The 26293-nt window shown below is 43.1% G+C and overlaps 1 protein-coding gene across 13 annotated transcripts in view; it reads right to left on the minus strand.

Moving 5' to 3' along the window:
• The window catches only part of FAM13A (family with sequence similarity 13 member A), a 194422-nt gene that overhangs the window by 59175 nt on the left and 108954 nt on the right, over nt 1-26293 (minus strand). For 6 of the 13 annotated variants that reach the window (XM_043545143.1, XM_037896862.2, XM_043545140.1 and 3 more), the window contains one exon: nt 3600-3641. In XM_043545143.1, coding sequence (XP_043401078.1) covers nt 3600-3641 — 42 coding nt within the window. Of the gene's footprint in view, nt 1-3599; nt 3642-10974; nt 11046-17570; nt 18393-26293 lie in introns of those variants that run through there. The other 7 variants (XM_037896866.2, XM_043545146.1, XM_043545147.1 and 4 more) reach the window with 7 other exon arrangements.

Consider the following 26293-nt stretch of genomic DNA (forward strand, 5'->3'; position numbering starts at 1 on the left):
TTTCAATACAATATTCATCAATGGTGCTGGAACCCTTTTAATAGTGGGGGGTGCTGACAACCAGGCCCCTTACCCCTGTCCGTGCGCCCCCCTCCCACGACAGCTGGGACCGGGAGCAGTGCCGTGTCTCCGTGATGGGGGGACCTGGATAGGGGTAAGAGGGCAAAGGCTGGGGACAGGCACGGGGCCAGTTGCAGAGCCCCGGCCCGGATCCTGGGAGCAGAGTCCCGAGACTGGGGGGTTGGGCGCACAGCCAGTGACCCCACGTAAAAACCTGAGGGTGCTGCAGCACTCCTCGCACCTCTAGTTCCTGTGCCTCTGGTACTCATTAGTGAGATAGCCCTGCATCTCAAAGCAGCTCATTAACAGTAACTCATGAATCAGGCTATTTGCTTTTTCCATTCCTTTGGTTTACGTCAAGATATACCCATTGAGAAATTTCTTTAAAAACAGTCTATATGACAACAATTTCTAGAACATAGACTTCACCATAGATCACTATTACCTTCTATTAGTTCATCTTACCGGACTGGGCGCAACTGCCCTTACTTGGAATTGACTTTGCCAGCTGCTACTTGCACGTGAAACTGCATTATCTAACACAGCTGACATTAGCTTTCCTGTTGTATAAGCTAAGTAGTCCAGAGCACTCCCTCTTATATAACAATTTCAGTTCTAATGTTCACATGGCTTTCATGATAAGACATTCTGGAACACATATGCCCTTCAAGCATGAACTTCTAGGACAATCGCCAGTAAGGTTTTCCTTTTCTTTTATTATTGCAATATTCACATTGCAACGTATTCAATACAGCACTGCTGGGCAAGTGAACTACATCCTCTTGATCAGACTTACTTGAGTTGTATTCTCCCCCCAGTTTCCAATAAAATCCCCAAAAGATGGATTTTTTAATTAGTATATTTTAATAATAGTGGGTTAAGAACAGTTTTGATTCAAAATAACAAGCAGAACATCATTTAAGTACTAATTCTTGCCCTTCAGTTGTTTTGTTTCTTTCTTTTTTTTTTTTTTTTTTTTAAGTAAGATCAAGGAAAAGAAAGTTGTTTCTCACCAGGCATGGACTATGAAATAAAGAATCAAGTAACTGAGTTTAATAAAAACATCATGACATTCGCAAAAGTGATAGAATGTTCTTCTAGTTGGCAGAAGCCAAGAATTACGTAGCATTTGGAATATGAACAGCTCTTGTTCACATCCACCCAGCATGTTACGTAACTGTCTGCATGAAATTACTGTACTACAGTACAAACCCAGAAACTGCTACACTCCTAGCAACCCATATCTCTATGTATTTACATTAATTGTTCAGTTGTTATATCACATGAATAAGGCTGCAGACTATGTAAACTGGGCTAATGGCAAACCAGGACAAATAAAATGGACCACCAGACAGACTTATGCACTGATTCAAAGAGCTCCCCGCCACCCCCCCGCCATGGAACAAAGTTGATTACGACACGTCATTTGCTTCCCTGGAGCAGCAATAAAAATTGTAAAAGTCACATGGGAAAATCTGCCACCCACCACAGGAGCTCTGAACTGAAAAAGCACCAGCCGTTGCCCAGCGTGAGCTGGCTCCCCTGTCAAATTACCTCCACCTGGCAACCAGCCTAACAATTACACATTTCTGATGTGTGATAAACAACAGCAAGAGTTACAAGCTGTTGGTTTTATTTACCAGTAATTGCTTCTCAGTGTTGTTACAAAGAAACAAGCTAGGCATGAGGGTTTATATCACAAGGTGTGCTACTCCCTCTTTGCTCTTATTTGCCATTTCTTCATTTTCAAACTACTTATTGGCTCTCATTTACTCCTTTTCAAACTTGCAAAGTACATCCTCCCATTCCCATAGAAGTCACCCCTCCTTCAGATCGCCTTCATCCATTCCCATTAAAGTCAAACCTATACTTAGGAGATCACTTGAATCTTTCTAATTTCCTCCTCCTAAGAAATATTGTTCCTCTAATCCCACAGAGTCCATCCTTCCCTCTAATAGGCTTCTTGATTCTTCACCAATAATTCCACTCAAATCATGCATCCTAATCTCTCTTGATCACTCCAGCTCAACTGATATTTTCCTGGATCTTCTTTCCAGGAGATTTCTGCTCTAAGGGAGGTCTCAGCCCTCACTAGGTCCCAAATCAGGAAAGCACTTGGGCATGTGCTTAGTCCATCCTTAAAAAAAAAAGTACAGGCTTAAGAGCTTTCCTGAATAGGAATGCTTTCATGTATCAGATCTTAAAGGAATATACACTTCATTTTTAACAGAAAGGAAACTCAAAGGAAAACAGTATGGCACATAATTAGTAAGAGTCCTTATTATATTCCCTCCCCCTACCACAACCTTCAGGGTTAGTCAGAAGGAAGTATATCTGTTTCAACTTTTGTCCAATGATCTTTTATTTTTAGCTATTGTTGTAACAATATCTACAAGGAATTGTCTATTTTAGAGTAAAAATAAACACAGCATTAAGGCATAACAGATCCATGAAAATGCATTGAGATGTGGGGAAGCTACCTAGCATGGATACTACAGGCATCTATGTTAGGCTCTGATCTTGGTTTACATCTTCATTAATGATCTGGGAGGTGGAATGAACAGCACGTTAATGAAATCTGCAGATGATGCTAAAATGGGTAAAGTTGCAACACCAGGCAGGATAGAGAGACAACAACAAAGGAAACTAACGAGGTTAGAAATATGGGCAGAAAATAACAAAAATGAGATTCCACATGGAAAAATGTAAGGGAAGGAAAAATAATCTAAATGGGAGGGAGAAACATGGGAATCAGTAATTCTGACAGAGAGCTAGGAGTGAAGTTTCTAGGCAACAACTAACAGGGGAAGGTGGAAATACAGTGAGAGTCCACCAGTATCTAAGTGTAAACACCAAAGAGGGAGGGGTGTTATTCAGAGTGGTAGACAGAGATACAGCTTAGAGTGATGGGCTGAAATTTTAGGCTACCTAGCAATCTGCAAATGCATCTCCACTGCTATGACAATCAACAAACCACCCCCCAAACACACCTTTCAAGATCTAGGAGTCCTACACAAGCCTCTCTCTCTCTCATCCAGACAGATGGTAATTCCCCCCTGAACAGGCACGTCTGGAAGTAAGGCATTTTCTTATTTTCCTGCACTGGCTTCCTGCAATAGCGGAGAGCAGCCACTGCATGTCTGCTGACTTTCCACCCAGTTTCTGGGGCAGTGCAACTATGTGCTGTCTCTTACTCAGGCTTGTGGCAAAGCCACCATTGAGCTGGTACAGTACGAGTATTATTTAATGAACGAAATGATGTAATGAAATTATGTAATCAACATGAAAATCAAGTTCATCCGCTAACTGAAAAGTTGACCAGTCTGATGTTAAATCAAACCCCACGCCTACAAGCTTTCAATCTTTCTACATCTCAGAGGATTCACCTGTCCCACTGGCTGGTGATCATGACATTAAACAATAATCTTAGACTTAATTAGAGCCTGTTCACACATATCTGGCATCATCCCCAACATTATATTAAAATATCAAGTCCTTCCCACACAGAGAAACCAACAAAAAGGAGGAGTAGTAAATACCTCAAATAGAAGGGTGACATAGGCCGCTCATCTTCTTGGGAACTAAAAATAAAACACATTTTTAAAGTTAGTATGTAGTTCTGTTCTTTATTAGCAGGTTAATTTGTAGCAAAACATTTGCTCTTTCAAAAACAAAATAAAAACTAAACACCATGTGTCTGGCCCAGAGGCTATATTCAATGCGTGTATTTTGTTCTACAATAACTTATGGAAGGGAACTTTAAATTATAGTCCTCAAAGTCATGAAATCCCAACTAATTTGCCAGTGATCACGAATGTGGAACGATCTGCTGTAGAACCGTCAGGAGTCACTGCAATTCTGCAGCACTTCAAGGACTATTCCCATAGCAACAATACAGAAATTCTGCCAACAGAATAACCGGACTTTTGCTTCGTGCAGTTCCAGAATTGAATAACCTGCTAGTAAAGGTAAACCAAAAAGCTTCTGTTAAACAAGAAAGATTATTTAAAAACATTTAAGATGCCAATTTAGTAACTAGGTGTACACAGAGTGAAAAATTCTAGGCCTGATTCACCACTGCAATATGCTGGTTTTATTCTACTTAATGAAACTGAGTTGCACTGGTATAAAACTGGAGTGGCACAGTCGTGAGTCAGCCCTCAGTAAAACTCAACCATTTTTAAAATAAATACAGATAAAAAAAACCAGTTCCTCCTTGACTTGAGTCCATTGAGTCTCTGATTTGAGATTACTGGCCAAATTCAGCCCAGGCCCAACTCCACTGATTGTAGGGCTGTTGACAATTAGAATCAATTTAGCGCTAAAGGATTCTCCTCTCCGAAGCATTGTTCAGTATTTGCCTTTGTATTGTTTAAAGGCCCGTTTGTTCTAGTTCCCTGATCCTACTTATATTTACGCATGTGCTTAATTTTCCTGCTGCAAATAGTTCCCCTCAAGTCAATAGGGCTACTCACAACAGTAAAGTTAAGCACATAAGTGTTTGCAGGATAAGGGCTGGAAGTCGAATTGTGTCAGGGAACAGGTGTCTACATGTTTGCTATTTGTAGCGTGGAAAAAAATAAAAAAAAGAAATTTAGAGACTCATGCCAAGGAACTGTGTTGCACTCTAGGTCATACCTAGACAAGACACTGGGCAGCAATTCAGTGTTCCCACTTCAGGAATGGGATCTCCAGATTCTAAAGCAGATTGAACAGTGCAGGAAAAGACTGTTTCTGGTATTATCAACTCCTATTCACAGACCCTCCTCCAACACAGTTATGTAATCATGTCCCAGCCACCATACAAACCCAGCGTTAGAACACAAACTTCCCTAATCAAGCCATACAAAAATGCATGTTATGGTCAGATGCATCGGGTAGACAGAGACTTTGATTGTAAGTCTTTGGGGCAAGAAACTTTGCCTTACTCTACACACGTATAGGACATGATCCAAAGCCCACTGAAATCAGTGGAAGTCTTTCCAGCGTTGCCATTGAGCTGTGAATCAGGCCCACAAAGAGCTGTGTAAATTTGGGGGTCTGTATAAATTATTTTAAACATAATAAATAATCATAATAAAAGATTTGAGAAACTCATGTGCACTGGAAACAGAGAATTCTCTATAGTCTTTCCATCGTTTCAGAAGCTTGATATCAGGATCACAACCAGGACATGGTGGTCAGGCCCAATGGTCAGAGCCAAGGGGTGGCCAGGCCTCGAGGTTAGCATGGAGCTGGAGTCAAGAATAAAGACCTTGGGACACACCCGGGAGTGTGGCCGGGAAGCAGAGCTGGAGGTCAGAGCCAAGGATCAGAAGCTGAATGCCACAGTCAAAGGGTGAGCCAGAGAAGTCAAGGATGGAGAAGGGCAGGAATCGAAGAGGGCACAAGAACAGGAAGCAGAACCAAGAGCAGCTGTAGTGTGGAATGTGTTGAGCAGCCAAGCAAGCTCTGGCTGCTGCTGGGCCAAGTAGTAGCTTAGCTACACCCCTCACGAAGTGAGGAAGTGCAGTCAACCCAGCAGCCGCTGCCAGCTGTGCCCAGTGAGTTGCCAGGAGACTGATCCTGCTGCAGCCGGCTCCCTGACACTTAAGATGTCATCAGCTCTTGAGAGGGAGATATAGAATCTTGGACTTTGGTCTTACCAGATAAATCAAGAGGGAAACTGATTTTGTTATATGAAAATTACTGCTAATGTTTACATTTACACAGGGCTGGCCTAACTGCCTACACTGAGTCAACTGAGTTTGATTCCGTTGAAGTCAGTGTAGACTCCCACTGGCTTTAATGGGAGCAGAGCTAGGCCAGCAGCGAGGACTAGCGAAACACCCACCCTTAACTCCATGACTGGTTTGAGATGTTAAACAGTGTAATTTCGTACATTTACAAAAGTATCTTGGTATATATCTTTAAGAACAGAATAAAAGTGAAAAGAAAGTTTCTGTGGATTTGTTGGAATAGGGCCAAGTACTGTACTCTGACATACATCAGCAACTCCCAATGGAGTCAAACGGAAGCTGTCTGAGCATCCACAAGTTGAACTTGACCCTGAGCCACACACAGCTTCATAAGCAAAATCTGCCTTGGGCTGTATTTACTGACTCTAGCCAATGCAATTACAGCCCCACCATAATGAACACCAAACATATCCATAAATAATTTTTTAAAAACAGAATGAAATCAAGCCGGCATATAGAGACTACTACAGGCATGTTTCTGCATTATCCTTTTCATCCCCCGTTGGAGTGCAAGTAAGGGAAATGTCTAGACAAGATGACAGATATCTGTGTCACTAGATGGCAAATAATCTTCATGATGAAATGACAGCTCCGTTCTCTGAGAAAACACCTGTGTTTTTAGGTCCCACAGTGGTCTAGAATTCTAAGGCAACACAAAATGCCACCGAGAAGGGAATGGAGGCTACTGCTGAAATTACGAGATCTGGCAAAACCCAGGATGACTCCTTTGTCTGGAACAACAATGACTCTGCAGCATTCCCATTCCTCTAACTGATCCAACAATTCAACCATCTGTGGAAAGTTTGTTGTTCATTTCCAAAGATTAGTTCTACACTGCTTGGACAAGATTATGCTCAGCTTTATATGGGTGAGCAAGGCTCTGGGAGAGAGGGACGCGGGGGTAGGTGCAATGGTTCCCCCACCTCCTGCACTGGCTGGTTTAGCTGTTCCTGTAAAGGGGAGCACACAATGTACTTTTCAGAGGTGCTGTGTAATCAGGCTCCCCTGTGCCGTGTCAAGTCACTTAGTTAGCATCTCTGTTTGTGTTTAAAGTGGAAACAACGCCCACCTCCCAGGAGAGCTGAGAGCAGTAGTTACTGCTTGTACAGTACTCTGAAGAATTAAAGAGAGTCATGTAAGTGCCAATTATTATTATTATTGCTTTGCAGAAGACAAACTACAGCATATGTGTACATAACACATTCTACAAAGACAAGCATCTATAACCGAAAGAAACTAATCACAACAACATATGTAGTCCTTATGTGTGTATATCTGTCTCTTTGTAATCTGTTGCACATTCTTTATTAAATCAATAAAAAGGTTCTTATGATTCATAAGGCCAGAGGCAGAGTTTTCATCATTTACTCATTATACTTCAATAACATAACAGCTTTATTTATAGCCTGAATGCCAATACAGTCCCTATGGTCTATGCAGAACATAAAAAAATAAAGCTGAAATGCAGAACAATCCACAGTGCTGTCAGAACTTCCAGACATCAGTGTAATTTGGTATGACAACATAAAATGCCTTTCAGAACAGAACAGACATCAACTTCGTCACAACCATACACATTGTCTTTCCCTATCTTAGGGCTCACAGTTAGTTCCCAGGTCACAGAAAACATTACAATGACATTAAAAGGTCAAAATAACGTTTTTATATAGATATCCACTCTAGATTTTTGATGGGTTTGTTGAAGTGATAGCATTAGCGGAAGAAGTTGCTGTTTGAGTTATATTTTCATTTGATTGCAAGTAAAATCATTGCATTATGAGTTCCATTAAACAAGTTTTCTACGTACACAAACATATATATTCATCACTATATATTTTTGCAAAGTAAACCAGAAGAAAAACTACACTGACAGCATTAGTCAGAGGGGGAAAAAAGAACCATTTCATTTAGCTTACAGAGTTATGAAATTTCACAGGCTAAATAATAACTTTAAATGCTTTATAACTGTCTATATCCACCAGCACTACTTCAGACAGCCACCTCTGGGATGAATGGTGGCAACTTACCGTGTCACAGCACCATCACAGGGAGAGGGGAAGACTTTGGACAGGAACACTGGGTTTTACCCTAACCTTATGAAGTATGCTATGGTGCTTTGATATCCGCAAAGAGCGAGTTATCTCAGTTTTTAAGATCTATTCCAAAAAACACATCTTCCCCCAGACAAGTGCATGTTAGTTACTTGATTGAGTGTGCACTGGAAGGTTGAAGACCTGTAAACCATGCCCAGATTTGAACCACGAGTTCCATGTAACCTAGGCATTCCCAAAACTGGATGTTAGATCATCAAGCCCCCTGGAAATCCAAATAAAATTCCCACATATAAATTATTACCATTTTTAATTTAAAACATTTCGTAGCCTGCTGCTGTAAGGTAACATCTTGTTTACAAAAACACACAAATTGTAGTACGAGCAGAATTGGGAGCCTCACACAAGAGCTTTTAAACTAATTTCTACCTACTTTAATGCGTTGAAAAATCAGATGCAAGATATACAAACAATGTGATTTAAACCATAAAGGGTTATCTTCCAATACTTACACCATATCAGTAGGATGGTAATGGATTGAAAAGTATTTTGCACAAGACTCCTTTACTGCCAGCGACACTTAAGATGTTTCCTGACAGAAAGATCACTGAGTGGCATAGTGAAACATCTTGTTCTGAGGGATCTATCATTGATGACACACAGTAAAAAGTACTCCTCACCTGCTCCCTTTTAGAACATGGCCCTGAACAAAATGCTTGAAGTCTTTAAGAAATCGTAAACATTTAAGTGGACTGCACTGTGTAATAGGGATTAGACAATGACCTTTTCAGAAAGAAAGGATTACTTAGCATTTACCGCTGTAAAACCAAGTCAACTGTTTGCACAGTGGTAGAATGAGTGAGCAATTCTAACGTTAATTTCCGGTACCTTCTAGACTTCTACAGTCCTCAGCAGAATATCCACCCATTAGAACCTGCTAGTCCTTCTGTAAACTACAGAACACGTGAAGAAAATAATAACCACTGGGTTTTTGGTTGTAAATTATGATTTTCCACTCCCACCATCTCCCTGTTAAACGTTACACACTATTTATAGCCACAAGGCATTAAATATATATGGGGAGAGGAGAAGTGATTTAAGTTAATAGTTGTCTGTTCAGCTTCCATTCACTGGCATGGCTAAGCAGTTGACTGGGAAGCAGAGGGGCTAACTCTGCTCCAGACATTGATAGATTTCCCACAATTAGGATTTTGAACAGACGTGCATGGCATTTTCAGACAATCCTTCAAAAGGAGGCAGTTTCTCGCTCCACCCTTAGCAACATCTAAATCCTGATCATGTCCTTGCCGCTAAAATAAATAATAATAATAATAATCTCAATGCATTTATCTTTAGTTGTCCTTGCTGCTAAAGAAATGTTGCATTCCTGTCTCCTACTGAGCTGATGAAAAAAAAATCTGATTTGAAAGACTGGTAGAATGCCAGTAATGTTCCCTAGCTGGTGTAACACATAATAGGCTACTTGATCTTGAAGCAAATATTTTTCTTATGGAAAACACACAAAACATATTACCCATAAAGAACAAACCAAAAAAATATTTAATGCTATGACATCCATGAAGTTTGAACTGTTTATTGGTACACTGTCAAAATCCAAAACAAACAACAAAAACACCCTTGCACTATATTTAGCCAGCAGTCAATAGCCTGGCAGGAATTGTGCCATGCAGGTAACACACTGTAAGGGATGTATTCATGAACTCTAACTCAGTTCAAGTCAAAAGAGGGTTATTGTTTTCTCTACAAAAACTGACAAACACACACACACTGGACAACTATTATTACAAATGTGGAAATCTGAATTTAAACTTCTGAATGCTTATAAAATACGAAGCTGCGCCATTGCTTTCCTGAGCCCTTGTAAGGATGGACTCCACTGGCTCCCCAACGACGTTCCCACCATCATATGGCAAGTTCTCAAGGTTCCACTGTGCCTCTGGTTGAAGGCCAAACATTCACAGCCAGTGCATCTGTGAGTACCTATCCTGGAAGCTATGTCCCTTTCCCATGGTCATGAAAGGTAGGCTGTACCTGCAGCTGACCTGTGTTCATGCTCTCAGTGAAGAATATTTTTTTTAAAAAATATTCCTCATATTTCTTGTTAGATAAAATAAGAGAACAGGCGAGCCTTTCCCAGAGCTTGAGCTAAATTCTTGTCCATTTGGACTGATAGTTTTTGATTAGGGTAACCAGTACTGAGGACTGACAAACTTTTCACCCCAGGATATCCCAGAACCCTTACGGCCCAGGATACCAAATGGCCAATCCTGTCCTTGGCTACAGCTCTCCACAATCACACCCTTGTCAGAAAGGCAGCTCTGCAAAGGTACAGAGACTGGGAAGGACCTTGATTTTAATCCTTCATTTGTTTTAAATTAGAATAGTTCAAAATGTACTTTGACTGAAAGGTCAATGTTTTGCAGTGGAGACAAAGGAGCTAGACATCAGCAGAGTATACTATTCAGCCAAGGCCATGTTTTCCTACTGCTGTGCCATAGACTGCATGTTTGTTCTGTCCCCAAAAGTTAGATAAAAATAAAGGCTCTTCTTTCCTCTCCATCACATTTCAAAAAGCTATTCTGGACTTCAAAATAAATCAATTTATTTTTTGTCACAACACTTTTTATGGAAATACACCGTTGTTGCTACTTTTAATACAGACAACTGGAGGAGCCACGGAAAAGCCAACGGTATCATTTTACTACTGGTATCTATGCTAAAACAGGTTTTGTTATTTTGGGCTCAACTGGGAGATCTGCTATTCTGAGACCAAAAAGATATCACAGTCTAGTTTTCTTCCTTCCATTCACAATGAGCGTGTAAGGCTAATGCACATGTGTAAGAGACAGCAACACTTTTCTTTTGCAAAAGATTTTAGTGGCACTTTTTTGTTTTGCTTATTTTGATATCCAATATTTATAAATCTCTATAGAATATTTCATAATGAAGTTATTGGAAACATAAAACAATCCTCACAGAAAACCGATATATCACGGTATGGTAGTATTTTGCACTGAATGTACAGTTTTCCCCACAGATTCTTCAGCACTCCATTATTTTTTAAAGCCGATGTGGTCTGAGTGAAAGGTGCAAGATTGACATACCTGATTAATCTTCATTGCATGTGATTTCTTAACATCACAACTGTTCCCTTGTACTCCCCTCCTCCACAACCCTGAGAGAAAGGGAAGGATTGCTAATGAGAAATATTATCAGGATACTTCAGGTTCTTTGAAGAGAAGAAGCTTCAGACCAAAAACATTAGCCATACTATCGAGGTGGGTGATGGAGAAAAAAGAAAGGAGGAGGCATAATAACTGGTAGAAATAAAATCCAGCTTCCTTTATGCAAATAAGAGGAAACACAAGTTTAACTTAAAGTTGTAACAGCTGTTTCAGCACACTGAGTGGTCACCATTAAAAATCAACATTTACTTCAGTTATTAAGAGATACCATTGTGGTTTCCTACTTTAATTACAGAGGGGGTGCTGTGGCATTTCAGAAATCGCTGTGTAGTAACTGTTGGCATGACCTGTCTTTTTTTAAACAGAGACCAGTGCTCTTCATTTGTTCTGTGGATGACCTAAAGATCAACTTTCATATCCAGCAAATTTCAGAAAGATTTTATGTCTGTAGCACTTCTCTTCCTGATGGCCTCAGTGCAGTAAAGTACTTAAGGACGTGTATAACTTTAAGCATGTCAGCAATCCCACTGAAATCAAGTTAGGCAAATAAGTACTTTTGCTGACTAGGGCCTAAGCAACAAAGCATTAGATATCTATTAAACAACAGTTACCTTTCTCCTGAACCTATGCCACATATATAATCTAAAAGGCCCTTAACAATATTCCGGGGACCAGCTTGGCATTGACTTAGAAGGGTCAGAGGAGTCTCCTACTCCATTTTCCGCAAAACCGGAGACTTTCTCTTTCTCTCATCCAAGTGTTGACCCAAGTAGACCCTGCCTTAGCTTGTAAGATAATGGCTTGTGGCGGTATGACTGCAGGCTGCAAGGAAGGCAGAATGACCTCTTAGTATGAGGTTGAGCGTCTGTGCTGATCAAAGCACCGATTTATCTGGCATTTTAAAAATGGCCAATTTTATAAAAACAAGCTGAGAGAAATGTGCAGGATCAGTATGTCGTACCACTGAGAAGGTCTTATTATTAGCTAACCTATGTCTCAACAACAAGACTCAGGCATCAGTACCAAGTCTATAATAGGAAATCATTCTCTTTTAACCCTAGAGAAATCCACTATACAGTATAGGCACGTATCATTTAAACCACAACCAAGTATCTACATGTGCACTGCCTCAATAATATATACTGATTCCTGAGGACAAGGAGATGAAGGACTGCAGACTTAATAAGAGCAGTGACACTTCCTTCAGCCTGGTCAGAGTTTTGCTGTATATTTTGCTAGTGTTCTCACATTACAAAACAGCAGCGTGGAAAGAGAAATTATTTTAAACGGCTACGATTTTGGTGCAGTGGTCACAGTTTTCAAGGTAATTGTGAATTTGAATGAAGTCCATGACCCATCAGCAGTACCTCCTGTCCCACAGAGCTGGGCCTGGCTCCCCGTTCCAGGCATTGTGACCTGGCCCATTCAGTTGGAGCATCTACCCTTCTGTAGATGGAGACAGAGGGGAAGTGAGCCAAATTTGATCAGCGTTGTGACCTAGCGCATGGGATTGCAATGCCACTCACTTTTGGACCATCTGTTCCTCTGTCTCCATCTACGGACTGGTGCTACGAGCACGTGGGCCATGTTGCAACACCCAGTCAGGCCCAGCCCCATGAGACAGGAGCCATCGCAGAAGGGTGAGTGTGGGTGGGCTTGCTCTCCAAAACCCCCCCTATGGGCTCCTCACTCCCACCTTTCCCTGACTTATCTTTTCCCATACACCTCTGCTATGAAATTTATTAAAAATTTCTGTGACAAAACTGTAGCGCTAATTATAACAGCACGATAAGCAGAGTGGAATCACGCCCTTCCCCCTGCAAACTACAGTCCATATTTATATTTAATTTTGTTTATTTGCATGTTGTGGAAACTTATGATTGTGTAATTTTGTACAATTATTTTCTGCTTGTATCTTGTTATATTACTGATATGTTTATCTTTGTAAGCTGCTGTAAATAGTATTCAACCCTGTTCCTTCCTTCTTCTTCTTCAATCATAAACCTCAACTAATTTTAATCTTAAAAAAAAAAAGAAAGAAGACAGGGCAGAGTTTTGTCTCCTTATTTGTGGTTTGGCAATGCTCTCCAGTTGGATAAAAACCAGAAAATAGGTTAGAAGGAGGTGGAAGGAATGACCCCAAGTGTACTCCAGCCAAAGTTGCACCCTTTCCTAGAATTTAACAATGGCAAGTTGTACAATCACTTTCACACACATTGCACAATAAAAGAACCAAACTGACTAAGTAACTGCAGGCCTTTTTGTTTCTGGACTGCTTCTAAAAAGTTGACGGGTGTCAAGTGAACATATGGAGAGGCCCAATCTTTCAGAATAAAAATCTAGATTTTCTTCTCTAATCTGCCGTTGCTGGCAAGAGAAAGTAATTGAACTTGGTTACAGATAGTTCAAGTTAACAATACTATATTTCATTTACAATGTTGATCACATCCAAAATATTTATCACAGAAAAAAAACTGGAGGCAAAGCTTAATAAATGAGAAGATTTGCAGATCGGCTTGCACTTTAGGAGCTGGAAGCCAACTCTCATTGAAGTCCATGGAAAGACTCCCATTTGATGGTTTCAATAGGCACTGAGTCACAGATCTAGCAGATCAGGCCTGGGAGTTGAAGTCAAGAGATATAGACTGTATTCCTTGCTCTGTCATTGTCTTCATGTCTGACCTTGCATATGGCATTTATGATCTGTACCTCAGTTTCCCCTACCTGTAAAATGGGTTTAATAATTCCAATCTCTACCCCCAGAGTTTAACGGTGAAGCTTATTTCACTAATGTTTATAAAGCACTTTGAGTTCGTTGGAGGGAAGGTGATACAGAAATCCAAAGGATCAATATGATTTCATCAGGCTTATCTTACAATACGACTTTCTGATCAGCTGCTCATTGCTCTGAAAAAGCTAAAACAAACAACCTGTCCACAGTTCCACCAAGAAGAAAACGCACTAGAATAGGAACATTTTACTCCAGCTAAAATACAGTTGTACTCATAAAAACAGAGACGGTAAATGAAACAATCAGATTGGGAACAAAGGGAGTTCGGCATCACCAGCAGCCCAGTTGGAAATCATTAGCTACACTCATCAGCCCATAAAAGGGTTTAAAAATATCTGACATGGTTTTCTTACTCCTTCCTCCAATTTGTTAATTTCTGGCAGATTGTAAAAAAATTAGAGGCCACTGAGAATCTAAATCACATACATGCCTCTCTTATCAGCCAGCTCCTTGAACCTGAGATGTGGAAGGTACATTTTGTGAAAGCAGCCACATGTTTCAACTTCATGAAGTCTGTAATATGATACACACACTCAGCTAAAATAAATAAGAAATTCTGAGTCAATAGTCTTGCTAATAATAAAATTATGTTACTGTAATTCAGAAGAATACTTAATGTATTAATTCAGCGGTTCTCAAACTGTGGGTCAGGACCCCAAAATTGGAGAACCCCTGTATTAACTAAATGAAATGAAAAATGTCATTTCCTGATGCTGACTTTGAAAAAGAGGAGTGCAATAAGTGTTTTGGGAACAAAGAAGTACCACATACACTCAACATTCCACCTCATGCGCCACAAGAAAGTGTGCCTTGGACACGTATACTGTGTTTCTCTCTTACAAAGATAGCATGTCTATTCACATACCATTCCTTCGATAAACATCTATATATAGTATGAAATGTGTATGTACAGTACACATGGTTACGTGCATATATAATTATATAATATTCTGTGATATCTAGACAGACCTTCCCTGACATGAATATCTTGATTAGAGCTGGGCAAATTTTTCAGCTGAAACTTTCTTTGCCGAAAAAAGCAGATTTGGGTCAACCAAAACATTTTGCCAACGTGTGTCTATTTTGCCAAAATGCTCTGGCTGAAATGAAAACAAAACAAAAATTCAGAAGTACTGAAATGGTTCATTTTATCATTTACAAAATGAAATATTTTGATTTTTCGGGCTAGATTCAGATATAAATCAGAGACCAACAGCTGTGGACATGGTATAAACACGTCACAGAAAGATGGTCTGGGTCCCCAAGACCTTACAATCTATTTTGTGCTTATGAGCCCTGGTCCATGACGCAGAGATTCATCCACACAGATATCATTGCAGGATTCAGGACAAAATTTGGTGGTTGCTGGGAAGAGATTTGTTTTCTGAAAAGGGAGAAGGGGACTGAAGCTCATTGCACAAGTGCTTCCATTTGCTGGTCTGTGGAGTAGCACTTGGAAGTTGTCACTAGTCTGCCTAGCCAATGGGAGCAGTGCACCCAGGAATCTAAGGCTCTGTCTTCACTGCCGAAAAAAATATGTTTTACCACAGGATACCATAACACACATCAGCTCTCCATCTGTAAAGTATTAATGGTGCCAAGGCACTGCACTTTTATCATGAAGTAAACTAAGCAAGGTCAACACCCGGTCCCTTGTCTCCGCTACGATAGGTAAGGCACAGGATCGGAAAGGCACAGTGATTCCACTGTAACCCCCCCCCCCCACCTTTTTTGCAGTGAAGACACAGTGTAGAAAGAAAGGAGATTTTACGCTAGGAAGTTTTAGGATGAAAGAATTGTGTGGTGGAGAGAATGATGTTGTAGGGTGCCCGCAGGACTTTATGTGCATCTGTCTAGAGGTTAAGGGAATTTAGGGGGTGTACAAACCAAGGAGATACAATATTCATGTGTCTATTCTAAACTGTTACTTTAAAATAGGAAACCCAAATGATTCTACACCATGTGCACAGTTTCATCACCGATTAAGAATTTTAAAAAAGCTTCCTTTCTTAATCAACTGCATTATTGTTCAAACACATTGCATTTCTAATTGCTCTCAAGTTAATCATTTCAACTAACAGAAACAAGGAGCATAGTCAAGACAGCCCTGTGAATAAGAGCTACTTTCCCCAGAAGAGCACACATTTACAGTCAAGAGGCTGCTACAGAGAACACAGTAACAGCCCCTGGTTCTGACAGCAGAGAGACAGTATCTTGGAATTGAAATCATCACAGTGAATACTTGATCCTGTAAGGCACAGAGAGTACTTCTGTTTCTCTGCAAACATGAAGGCCTCTTGACTGCATCACTGCAAAACAGAGCTCCTCCACATCTGCCTGCACAGAGCTGATTCTCCATGTTCCACAGTACATTGAGTCCAGGAGCAGGGCAATATGGTTTGGACATCAAATTCAATTCCTATTTATCATTGCAAGGAAAATACAGCAACTTCAGAGAAGCTGTTAACAACGCTAACTCCTTAGAACAATGCTGAAAAAGCACGGATCAATCACTTACTGCATTCACTGGTCTTTAGTTTGCATGAAGGTGAATATTCACCATATTTTATTGAAGAGGGAAGGAAACACACCATTTAGAAAATTAAAACACCAGCCAGCAAAAATATTAATGACATAATCAAGGGACTGATTACATTTCCCCCTTAATTGGTTACATATTTCCATTTTAAGAGCCCAGTTGCAGTTTACCCTACAGTGTTTTAGCACAGGCACACATCAGCAGTCGCTTCTAAGGAGCTGTGTGTCCAGGTGCTATGAAAAGAGAACAGTCCAGTGAAAACCCCAGCTTTTCCTGTTTCTAAGGCAACTACAAAGGAGGATTACACCTGACATGTATCTGGATGAAAGTATTCAGAGGATCAGGGCATCTCTAGTTGTGTTCTGTCAGTCCAGCTGTTAATTCTTCATTACTGCACAACAGCTATACATTACAGGAAAAGGTTGGGAACCCCCTGTCAATCAATCGGAGAGAAATTTACAACGGCAAAAAGGGCTTTTAAGCACTCAAATCCCATTGAAAGTTATTTGGGCATCTAAATCTCTTCGTGCCCTTTCAAAATACCTGTCTGTGCCATCATGGTAGGCTCCCTGGAAGGGAATGGGGTCATTTTTGTACTAAGCACTGAAATCAGGGGTGCTGGAACAATTTTTATAGTGGGGGTGCTAAGACCCATTGAACCAAACTGTAAACCCTGGATATAAGGGAAACCACTGCAAGCCAGGGGGTGCTGCAGCACTTCCCACACCCTTAGTTCCAGCACTTATGACTGAATCCTTCACACAGAAAACAAAGCAAAGATGTGGCTCATATGCTCCAAAGAACTGGTAAAGAGATGGTCAGACACATCCTGTAAACCTGCCTCAGGAACTCTAGAAATTCTTTTTATAGCTATTTGCTATAAAGAATAGGCAACTATGTTTGAGGTGGAGGAGATTAAGGAGGAAAGTCTAGTATTTTACCTTGAGACTAATCAGGAATAAGATGAACTTTTAAACAACTACACAAGTCTCACGCAGCAATGAAAAAAAAATCATATCCTGTAAACTGTTAGAAAGAAGTCATCCATACATAATATACAGTGCTATTACAAAGTACAAGTACGACTGCCATGGCATCACTCCAAGCCTGGTAATGATTAATGTCTACATGAATCTAAATAATAGCTAGTAAAAAAAAAAAAAAAAAAAAACAACAGCAATATACCTTTGCAGAGGCATGATTTCACAAGCCATTCCTGAAATGAAAGTTTATATTGGTAACATACAACTGTTTCTTCCCCAACAGGTTTTTCTCTGCAGCGAAGATCTTCTCACACTAGTGCATTCCTATTTCCTAGCCACAAGAGAGAGGCGCAGGATTAATACTGCGACACAGAGAAAACTCACTGGAGGAGAATACAGAGAGCTACTTCCACTCTGGGAAGCTAGCGCCCAAGTACCCTCTCCAAACTTCTGCAAGTAAAAGTAATGCGGTCTGATCTGCTGCAGTACTCCTTGACCTTTTGTTCCAGAGAAGCAGCTGAAGCGTCCAGCCAATCAGGCATCGCAGCTGCAAGAGTTCTGTCTGCCTACCTCCTCCTCTTCTGTGGGCTTGCCAGCCTGGTAACTGGAAACTTTCCCCCACAACGATTCCACTGCTGAGGCTGACAATCAGAGGACACGTCAACCAATGGCTGCTCCTGAGAAAAACACACGCAGCCTCTTAAGGAGACAAAAGGTTCCAGCAAGGAACTGCATTGGCACGAGGAAGTAATTGCTAGTCCACCAGACTACCAGAAGATCACCAGGAAGATTAAAACAACAACAACACGGGTATCAGCAGCAGCAAGATTTTTGTTTTTTAAATTGACGTGACGACGTGAAAAGGCACAACAGGTCCCTCTAGGGGGAAGCATCCTACGTGATCCCTGTGCATGCCATGCCTGCTTGCATTTCCTGTCTATATTTGTTTTCACCCTGCTGCAGGCATGTCTTCTGCAGATTGCAGTCCTGACTCCAGACCTATGACATCACGTCAGGCACGTAGCTCTCGCTTCTTGCGGGGAGAGCAGGAACAGAACATCCTTTGATGCAACTGTGTCCTGCTCTTAATAGACAAAGCCCTGCCACATACACACAATCAATGAATGTCAAACCCAAGCACGCTGGGAAAACAACTGGTTTCTAATGACGAAGGGATTGATTGGGTCCTGAGTCACAATGGAAAAAGAAAAAAATGCATAGCTTTGGGGATTTAAACAGCCATAACGTCACAGACATGTTCCAAGGGAGATCAGAATCCACGTGTCCTGAAAATGCAAGTTACAGCTGTTGAGCCATTAAGTGGAAGAGATCTTTTTCTTTCCAGTGAATTTTGTGCAAGTCAAAAGTGCCAGGCTGAAAGCCCTGGTGCCTGAAATCTATTTGTCCTCAGAACAGGAAGAAACACGGGAATCAGCAGCACTTCAGTTATTATTTAAGTATATACAGCACCTAACACAAAGAGCCCTAATTTCAGTTAGTGTCTCTCTCGGTGCTACCACAAGGCAAATACTTAATAATAATGTTAATGTAGTGCATAGAGGCCAACCAGGTTAGGCCCTCTTAGTCTACAGTAGAAAGGATGCTATACCAGCAAACCCTCCTAGTCTACATGCAGCTTATACTTGCAAAAGGGTGCTTTTGCTGGTATAGCTTATAATGGTTTCCCGAAAGAAATCAGCTACAGCGGCAGAAGTACTTTTAAACTGGTATAATTTCACCTACACTAAAGCTTTTGCCAGTATAGAAATGTCATTTTAAAAAAAATCACCCCTGAATCGACACTACTGTACTGGCATAAATTGCTAGCACAGATCCCAACCTTAGAGGCTACTGGAAATGCGACATACCTAAGCAAGATGCCAAACTTATATCCTTTGTATTTACAGCACAGATACAATTTCATGAAACAGTGAGCAAAGCCTCTTGCCTAATTCACCATAACTTAACTAGAAGTTTATTTGTGTTTCAAAAACGTCATCGAGTTTTAAATGAGTGACTAAGAAACACTGGTTTCAGAGTAGCAGCCGTGTTAGTCTGTATTCGCAAAAAGAAAAGGAGGACTTGTGGCACCTTAGAGACTAATCAATTTATTTGAGCATAAGCTTTCGTGAGCTACAGCTCACTTCATCGATGTGCATCCGAAAGCTCACGAAAGCCTATGCTCAAATAAATTGGTTAGTCTCTAAGGTGCCACAAGTACTCCTTTTCTTTTTAAGAAACATTGAAAATACAATGACCTATTCCAGCCATGCGCACAGGTCTGTGGTGGAGCTGTGTGTCCTAGTGAATTGGACTAATGGTATAAGACTGAGGGCTTGGCTACACTTGCGAGTTACGGTGCAGGAAAGGAGCCCCAGGCACCCTAGCTCACTCCCCATCCACACTGGCAAGGCACATAGAGCGCTCTGTCTCCGCGGCTACAGCGCTGCTGGTACTGCACCTCAGCAAGTGGAATAACGTTTGCTGCGTCACCGCTGGAGCTCCTCGGCCTCACTGTGGACACCCTGGTCTGTTAGTGCGCTCTGATCGGCCTCCAGAAGTGTCCCACAATGCCTGTGCTAGCCACTCTGGTCATCACTTTGAACTCTACTGCCCTGCCCTCAGGTGACCAACCGTCAGACCCACCATTTAAATTCTCTGGGAATTTTGAAAAGCCCCTTCCTGTTTGCTCAGCCAGGCGTGGAGTGCTCTCAGCGAATCTTTCCAGGTGACCATGCCTCCACGCGCCAGGCGATCCCCAGTATGGAGCAATGGCGAGGTGCTGGACTTCCTCAGTGTTTGGGGGGAGGAAGCTGTCCAGTCCCAGCTGCGCTCCAGCTGTAGGAATTATGATACCTTCGGGCAGATATCAAGGGATATGATGGAAAGGGGCCATGACTGCAGTGCAGGGTGAAAGTGAAGGAGCTGCAGAATGCCTAGAGCAAAGCCCGCGAGACAAAAAGCCGCTCCGGTGCTGCCCCTGCAACCTGCCGTTTCTACAAAGAGCTGGATGCGATACTTGGGGCCGACCCCACCTCCACTCCGAGGACCACCATGGACACTTCAAAGCCCAGTTCAACAAGGCAAGAGGAGGAGGAGGAGCAGCAAACCGGGAGCGAGGGTGCTTCTGTGGAGGAAGACACCCTGGAATCCCTAAATGCATGCAGCCAGGAGCTGTTCTCAAGCCAGGAGGAAGGTAGCCAGTCGCGGTGGCCAGTGCTTGGGGGAAGGACAAACACCAGAGGAGGTTCCTGGTAAGCGGCTTTTATTTTGGGAAGGAAGTTATTCGGTGCGGGCTCTTGGGGTGAGGAGAGTTAGGGCTGCATGCATGCCTAGGTGCGGAATAGGGCATTGACGTGCTCTCTCACATCACGGTAATCTGCCTCAGTGATCTCTTCAAAGGTCTCAGCCAGAACTTGGGCAATGCGCTTGCGCAGGTTTCTCGGGAGAGCCACTGTGTTCCTTTTCCCAGTCAGGCTAATTTGTTTGTGCCACTGTGCCATGACGGGCGGGGGGATCATTGCTGAACACAGGCACGCTGCATATGGGCCACGGCAGAAGCCGCATTGCAGTAGAAGACCCTCCCTTGCTTCCCAGGTCACCCTCAGCAGCGAGATAGCTTCCAGGATGAACTGCTGTGGAAAATGTGGGGACAGTGTTCAGTATAGGGGCCCCCTGCCGCTGTTGGCTCTCCCAAGGCACAGAAACCCAGAGGACAGTACAGCTGTAAAACCATCAGTCACACTTGACCCTGTGCTTACTCACCATTTTGGGGCTCCCGTGTGTTATGTGCGCTCGCTTTAGGACAGGCAAATTATGCTATTGTGTAGACTGTGCTTGCTCTTGAGTACGGGGGAATCATTGCTCTGTCTGGCGTGAACAATGCTGCCTCTGTTAAGTGTTGCATTTTGCCTTTACAGATGCAACCTTGAGATCTCAGCCGTCCGTGTTGTCAACAGCCAAGAGGCTGCAAAGAATCAGGAAAAGGCCACGCAGAAGCAAAGAGGACATGCTGCATGAAGTCATGCAGAATTCAACTAATGAAAACAAAAAAGTGCAGAAGTGGCGGGAGAGTGAAAGGAGGGTCCTCCAGCAGAATGCAGATCGCCGGCACCAAAGCACAGAGTGGCTGATAAGCATCATGGAGTGCCAAGCGGACTCGATCCAGGCACTCGTAGCCATGCAGGCGGAGCACTACCGCGCCCACCCCCGCAACCCGCCCCGCAGACCTTGTCCCCAAACTCTTTCCATTGTGCCACCACGTCACCTCCAAACCACTTTCCCCAACATCTGGGTTCTTACCGCCACCCGCTGCCTCCAACACCTGTAGCTTCACCACCCAGCCCTGAAAACTATGACTCTTACCCACTGCACTCAACCCCCATCACCATGCAGTGTAGCCATCCTGAAGTGCAGCACGCATTGCACAGCACTCCAGACAGGACATACACAAATCTGTGATTGTACCGTTCCCCACCCCACCTCACCCCCTTGCCCTTTGTGTTTCCTAAGCAGTTGTGTTGTTTTTCTTTTCAATAAATTGATTTTTTTGGCTTTGAAAACATCTTTATTATTGCATAACGTAAAAGAAACCTTAGCCCAGGAAAGCAACAGGCACTGCAAGTCAGTGTAGCATACGTAGAAAAAACAGATTCCTACCGTACTTCACTCCTGTGCAGGGCACCACACCAGACATTTCTGTTGGCTTTCAGCCTCAAATTTCTCCCTCAAGGCATCCCTAATCCTTGCAGCCCTGCACTGGGCCCCTCTAATAGCCCTGCTCTCTGGCTGTTCAAATTCAGCCTCCAAGTGTTGAACCTCTGAGTTCCATGCCTGAGTGAATCTTTCATCCTTCCCTTCACAAATGTTATGGAGGGTACAGCACGCAGATATAACCACAAGAATGCTGTTATCGGCCAGGTCCAGCTTCCCATACAAAGAGCGCCAGCGACCCTTTAAACAAGCAAACTCGTGTCATATGCGTTACTCGAGTTGATATCATCATTGGAGTCCTCTCTGTCACTTTGAATCTTAAGGAATAACTCGACTGCCAAATGTGATGTGCTGGTGAGACTCGTCAGCATATTCCTCAGCAGTTCAGGCTCCATTACTGCAGAGCGAAAGGGAAGACAGAGCACGCAGTACAAAAACTGTTGAAAGATGGTGCCAAATGTGAACGGAAGCAAAGGGAATGCTGGGATGCAAACCGATGTATCACGGGGCATTGGGACAGGACCCAGAATGCCCCGCACTCCCCACCCCCTTCCCACAAACCACAGCGCCAGAATGGGAAGAGGTGGTCTGTGGGATAGCTGCCCACAATGCACCGCTCCCAATGCCACTGCAGGTGCCGCAAATGTGGCCACACCAGTGTGTTTGCAGCTGTCAGTGCGGACAGACTGCAGCACTTTCCCTACTGTGCTGTATGAAGGTGGGTTTAACTCACAGCGCTCTACCTCTGCAAGTGTCGCTATGCCCTGAGATTACAACCAAACTGTCTCCCTTTGACACCGACTATCTGCAAAGGGATTCGCAAGGAATCACTGCTATCCTCAGCAATGTGTACCAATGTTTCTAAAGGCATTTCGAATGCACCAGCCCGAAGTGATCTCTTCAAACCTTAATAATAATAAATAACCATCATCATCATCATCTATTATTTGTATTGTGGTAGTGCCAAGGAGTCCCTGTCATGGACCAGGGCCCCACAATGCTAGGCGCTGTACAAACACAACAAAAACATGGTCCCTGCCCCAAAGAGCATAAGCTTTAATGCCAGAAATCAGTCTCTTAAGAAAAAGGGGCCAAATTGAAACCTAGTATACACAAGCACAACTCTAGTAACTTCAACAGAGATGCATCAGGTTTGAATCTGGCCCAGTAGCTTTTTCTAATGTAAACACCCTTCAGTGTTCAAAAATTATATAGAAAAAGCATCAAAATAACTGAATCTTTGCAATAAATTGAGCAGATAAATATTCTAATTACTTGTAAATTTTTTCTAATATTTTACTGTATATACAGTGATTGCCGTTGATATCAAAAAGATCCTAAAGTGCTTTAGTAATTAGACACATCTCTGAAATGCAGCCATCTCTGATGCTGAGGCTAAAAGGCACACATCACACTACACAAAAGTGCAAGGAGTGAAATTCTCACCAAGTACACAGCATACACTCCATACTCTTACGAAAAATACCACGAGATCTTTTCCACACACACACACAACCTTCATTTAAGGAATCTCTCTCTAGCCTGACTCGTGTGTTCTATTTTACTACTTCTATCCTGGTTTTAAAATCCATGTATCAGGATAGACGTATTCAATACCAGGGAACAAACAGAACAGGGCAATCATCAAGTGGTCCATCCCCTGTCATCTAGTCCTAGCATCTGGCAGTCAGAGGCCGAGGGACAACCCAGAGCATGGGGTTGCAGATTTGATTTCTCCTCTCCAACCACACAGAGGATCTGAGCCATAGGCGCCAACTCTGTGGGAGCTCCCCCCGCTTCCCTCAGTGCCTTCCGCCCACCGGTGGCCCTGCTGATCAATTCCTCCCCTGTCCCTCCCAGTGCCTCCTGCACGCCACGGAACAGCTGTATGCAGGAGCTGTAGGGAGAGAGGGGAAGGAGCGGGGACAGGTCACACTTGGGGGAGGGAAGAGGCGGGTGGGGATAGGGCTTGAGGAAGGGGTGGAGTGGGGGCGGGAAGAGGCGGGGTGGGTGAGTGGGGGAGTCTTGGAAGAAGGGAGTGGAGTGGGCCCGGGGGGGTAGGGCGGAAATTGAGAACCCCCCCAGGTAGAGAGGAAGTCGGTGCCTATGATCTGAGTAAATCTGTTTTAACAAGGAGATTATATTATTAATAATACTTTATATGGATTTTGTTTTATTTACATCTTAGGCTCTTCAAGCCAGTGACTGACTCTTACTCTGGAGTCCAGCACAATGGAGCCTCAATCTCAGCTGGAGCCCCTCGCCACAAGCGTAATGCAAATAAATAATAAATAGTTTACACGGTATTCAACAATACAAAGCCAGGCTCTATACAGTGGAGGAGAATAGACAGGAACTGCACATTTCAAATGAAAAGGAGTACTTGTGGCACCTTAGAGACTAACCAATTTATTTGAGCATAAGCTTTCGATGAATCCAATGAAGTGAGCTGTAGCTCACGAAAGCTTATGCTCAAATAAATTGATTAGTCTCTAAGGTGCCACAAATACTCCTTTTCTCTTTGCGAATACAGACTAACACGGCTGTTACTCTGAAACATTTCAAATGGTACAAGGAAAGTGCACTGAAGCAACAGCACAGGTTAGTTTTACTGATGTTCCCAATATGCCCCTTCTGACTAGGTCTGCCAACTTTCCAATTTCTTAAGACTGGACACTACACCCTCCCACCCCATTGCTTGACACCCCTCCCCCCCCCGCCCTACCCCCTGCTGGTTCCAGTCTCTCTCCCCTCTCTCAGGACTTTCCTGTGGCCTGCAGAGTCAGGCTTGGAGCTGACCCAGAGCCTGCTTGCCTGCCTAATCAGGAGTTGCAGGTAGGAGGTGGCCCTGGCTGAGGAGGGGCTGGCGGGGGTTGACTACCCGGTGCCCGCCCCGCAGCGCTCTGGCCCCTGCCCTGGCCCCTCCCAATCCCCAGATCAGGCTGGCAGGGGGCAGGCTGGTGGTGGCATTTGCAGGCAGCAATCCTCCTGTTTCGGTGCCCTTGCAAGTGGTAACTGGACTTTTGGTGCCCGGTCAGTACTTTTGACCGGACGCCTTACAGTCCCCCTTTGACCGGACTTTCTGGTCGAAAACTGGGCACCTGGCAATCCTACTTCTGATGCCCTCAAAATCTGCCGCCTCCACATATTCTGGCGCTGCTGCCAATGGCAATCTAAAACCCAACCCCTCGATCTTCATGTTCCAAGATGAGGAAAGCTGGGGGTGGGGTGGGGAGGGAAATAGGCTGGGATGCGTCGGGTCACTAACCAGTTGTTCTAGGACACTGGTGTCTTGGAAAACAAATTCTCCGATACTTGGAACATGATCCTGCATTCGAGGGACACTGAGGCAGGCATGCAGAGAGTTTCTGGCATCCCTGCGTTACCCACTGGCCAAGAATTCCCACGAAATGAGCAATGACTTTGCTGCCACATCTAAAATAAATATATAAAAAACCCCACTGTGCAGCAAAAGTTACTCCTTGGAAATGAACGATTTTGCTTGTTGGATAGGGGTTAAAGGAAGGGATAAACAGTGCTCTGGATAATGCCCTTGGTCATTCCCATTTAGGAGCTAAAATTCTAGTGATCTATGGGCTGGTTCTAACACAGTGGTTCCAACCCCATCTTGTAACCCTGATTTAATATCAACATTGACAGCATCGGCCTAAAGAGACATTAAGGCCCAGAGAAGCCAGACACAGACTCAGGGGAAGCTGTGGCCAGACTCTGTTAACTACATGTTTAAAGCTTCCATGTGGATGTAGATCATATGAATTAGTCATGAGCAGTCAGATCCTTTGAGAACCAAAAGACCCCCAGGGATTAGCAGAGGTTTGCCAGACATCAGACAAGGATGCCTAAAATCTGCACCTCCTGGTCCCTCACAGCAGGAGAAGGAAGAGTTTGCATTGAAAAAACAAAACAGAACAAAAACAATGGACAGTCCTGCAGACACACAGGAGCAGGGTGTGTGTCATGGAAACACATAAAGGAGGCTAATAAACTGAGAAGTGGCTCTGCTTTAGTGTGTTAAGCTGTTTGTTTTATGCTTGCCACTATTGACAGGCTCACTGAAAGATCATTAGCAATGCTTCTGTAGATGGTTTCAGATGTAGTGCTCTGTGGTATAACAATCACACCCATGCACATTATAAAGTGGTTCTGTTTTTTAAAAAAAGAGCAGCAGTGCTGATACAGGCTTCTCTGCCC

The sequence above is a fragment of the Chelonia mydas genome, chromosome 4 (assembly GCF_015237465.2).
Source record: "Chelonia mydas isolate rCheMyd1 chromosome 4, rCheMyd1.pri.v2, whole genome shotgun sequence".
NCBI classification, from domain to species: domain Eukaryota; kingdom Metazoa; phylum Chordata; order Testudines; family Cheloniidae; genus Chelonia; species Chelonia mydas.